This window comes from Otolemur garnettii, unplaced genomic scaffold (assembly GCF_000181295.1).
Source record: "Otolemur garnettii isolate 467f Iridium unplaced genomic scaffold, OtoGar3 scaffold00179, whole genome shotgun sequence".
NCBI classification, from domain to species: domain Eukaryota; kingdom Metazoa; phylum Chordata; class Mammalia; order Primates; family Galagidae; genus Otolemur; species Otolemur garnettii.
Window position 1 is genome coordinate 2,970,582 of NW_003852574.1, and position 3,114 is coordinate 2,973,695.

The following is a 3,114-nucleotide window of genomic DNA, read 5'->3' on the forward strand; positions in this document are numbered from 1 at the left end:
AGGCTCTGTCTCAAAAAAAAAAAAAAAAAAGAAAACCTTTGGGACTAAAATACATGGGTGCCCTTCCTGCCCCTCCCTGGCCTAGAAATAAGAGGCCCACTACATAGCTCAGCCACAGCCTTTACAGCATCCTCAGGTTTCTGACTCCCATAATTTTACCCATGAAATCCAAGAGCTTCTTACCCTGTGCCCCTTCCATGGACTGTGATACACCTGTTATACTATCTGGCACAGCACAGAACCAATAATCAGAGCCATCTGGAATCAGTTGACTGATGCCAGGCTTGTCCTCCATCTACTCTTAGTCCCTATTAGCTATGAGACATACTGTAAGACCAGTGGACCTGCAGAGGAGAAATCTGTAATCAGGGAGGTCTTCCTGCAAGTGGCACTTGAAGTGTATCTTGCTCAAGGAGTAAGTTTTTGACAGGAGTAAGAGAGGGCAAGGACATTCTAGGTGAAGGGCTGCCATGTGAGAGTATGCACACTCCAGCCCAGGTTGCTAGCTTGGAACCAGGATCCTGACCACAAATTTGCAGGTGGGCTTGGCACCCATAGCTCAGTGGTTACGGCGCCAGCCAAATACACCGGGGCTGGCAGGTTCAAACCTGGCCCAGGCCTACTAAACAACAATGACAACAGCAACAACAAAAATAGCCAGGCGTTGTGGCAGGCACCTGTAATCCCAGCTATGTGGAAGGCTGAGGCAAGAGAATCGCTTAAGCCCAAGAGTTTGAGGTTGCTGTGAGCTGTGATGCTACCGCATTCCACCAAGGGTGACATAATGAGACTCTGTCTCAGAAAAAAAAAAAATTGCAAGTTTGCTTTATCATGTACAGAGATAAGCCCAAGGTGTGGCTTGGAGGCAGGGACTACTTACGGACATTGGTGGTAAGTGGAGCTACCATCCTTTTACCTCCCAATGGGACAATCCCTTTTGTGTGTCCCCTTCTTTGACTACAGAAGGGAGTTGGATACACCTTCTGCCCTGGGGCTTCATGGACTTGATCATCAGCAACCCTCCATATGTTTTCCACCAGGACATGGAGCTGCTGGCCCCCGAGATCCTCAGGTGCTGGGTAGGAACATGGATGCCACGCCTGAGAAGGCTTAGTGGGATTGGTCTGCCCTTGAGGACCTCACTATCTAGAAGGGTAGGAGAATAGGTGTTGAAATAGATAGTGGTGTTGAGAGGGTGCATGCCACAGCCCACAGTCCTACCTGGATTCAGCTTCTGCCTTGCCACTTAATATAGCCACTGAACCTCTCTGAGTCTTTTTCCTGCCCCTGAAAAGAGAGGTAGTGCTTTGTAGGGCCTTAAGGAGTACTCAGTGACAACTCAAAAGTATTGGACACCTGTAGGATTCAGAGGAGGTGCTCAGTACATGGATCTATAATTTTATGAAAAACTGAGGCCTAGAAAGGGAAAGTGTCTTGCCTAATGTCAAATGGTGGCTTAGCAGGAAAGTTAAGCCTAAAGCCTTGCTCCAGACTTTGTACAAAGCCAACCTGCTCTTACACAGGGCTGAAAACCAGAGGTACCCCAGAAACCTCCTGGAAGGGACAACAGTAGTATGGATTGGGGTGCTGGCTCTCAGGATTAGTCAGGGCCAGCTCCAGACCTCCCAGACTAAGGACAGGAGCAGCCTAGGGAGGACAGGGCTATCAGTCAGTGGGATTTAGCAAGCATGCCTGGCAGTGCCTGTTGGGGTGCTGCCCACAGGAGGTAGGGGAGTAGGAGCTGCCATCCCTATGGGGGTCATCTTCTCTGACTTGACTCTCAGCTCAGGGTGTAAATTTCCAGAGTGTAAGTTCCATGGGCTCCCTTTGTAGAGACTCCTCCATACTTTTCAGACATCCCCTCCCTCAAGCTCTCACTTCCCACTTTTTTCCCATTCAGCTATGAAGACCCAGCGGCCCTGGACGGTGGGGAAGAAGGCATGGACATCATTACCCAAATCCTGATGCTGGCACCCCAGCTCCTGAAGTATTCTGGGTATGAATGGGACTGTTCTCCTGTGTCTGCCCCTAGCAGCCTCCTCTGGACTGGACGTGCTTTGGCAGTCATTCTGCACACACTTAACTCTGGCAACCCAGAGGTGCAGGCTCCACCCTTGCCCAGTTGAACCCACCCATTTCTCCCCCATGTAGAAGCATCTTCTTGGAAGTGGATCCAAGGCACCCAGAGCTTGTTAGCAGCTGGCTTCAGAGCCATCCTGACCTATACCTTAATCTCGTGGCTGTGCGCAGGGACTTCTGTGGGAGGTGAGGCTTTGCCCCTTTCATCTGCCATGGCCGCGCGCTTGTCTTTCCACTGAGGCCATCCATTGCCCTGGCTGTGGGGAAAGTGTGCTGTTCCCCACCCCTGCTCATTCCCTGGAGCCCAGAAAGTAACCAGCCCCTTTGTCTCTGTTTTCTCAGGCCCCGGTTCCTGCATATTCAGAGGTCTGGGCCATAGCATGGCTGGTATGTGTGTACCTGGCAAGGGGAACCAACTTGTTTGAGTGCCTGGTTGACCCTTCTTGGAATTTTACTCAGAAAAAGGTGGATGATACTTTTCAGGTGTTTATAGCATTTCCCATGGTGTTGTGATTCCCTGTGCTCTACATTTCTGGGATACTTAAGGGTAAAAAACAAAGGCCAGAGTATCCTTCCAGGGGAGGCAAAGATCAGAGACATCCACAGTGTGTGGCTTAGGAGCTGGGCAGACCCAGCTTCCCAATTTGGCCAATCAGCAATCAGGGCAGGTTGCTCATGGTCTCTGTTGGTAAAATTGCTGTGTGGGTACCAGATGTGGCCAGTAAAGTATCAGGAAACTGACAAATGGGGACCTAATTATTTTTGTTAACCATGATTTGTGGTACCCTTACCTCCAACTGTTATTGGGAATGAGGTTCTTCTACCTCAGCAGGGTTGGCTGTCAGTCCTCTGTGTGGTACAGAGGTGGAAAGCAGCACATGGGCACTCCTTTCCAGCCTTGGATACCAGGGGAATTGGCATTGAGCAGCTCACTACCAAGAGTTGCCTTAGTCCACCCTTGCCCTGGGTCCTCACTAGGCCTGGGCTCTGAGCACAGAAACCTTCAGCTTGGAGGTGACTGCCTGCTTCCTGGAG

At 50.5% G+C, this 3,114-nt stretch overlaps 1 protein-coding gene across 4 annotated transcripts in view; it reads left to right on the forward strand.

Annotated features, from left to right (window-relative positions):
- The window catches only part of HEMK1 (HemK methyltransferase family member 1), an 11,156-nt gene extending 8,332 nt beyond the window's left edge, over positions 1-2,824 (forward strand). For 2 of the 4 annotated variants that reach the window (XM_003800626.2, XM_023519575.1), the window contains exons 8-11: positions 964-1,072; positions 1,901-1,996; positions 2,152-2,265; positions 2,422-2,824. In XM_003800626.2, the coding sequence (XP_003800674.1) occupies positions 964-1,072; positions 1,901-1,996; positions 2,152-2,265; positions 2,422-2,458 (356 nt within the window). In that variant the 3' untranslated portion in view covers positions 2,459-2,824. Of the gene's footprint in view, positions 1-963; positions 1,155-1,900; positions 1,997-2,151; positions 2,266-2,421 lie in introns of those variants that run through there. The other 2 variants (XM_023519576.1, XM_023519577.1) reach the window with 2 other exon arrangements.
- The last annotated feature ends 290 nt before the right edge of the window (positions 2,825-3,114 follow it).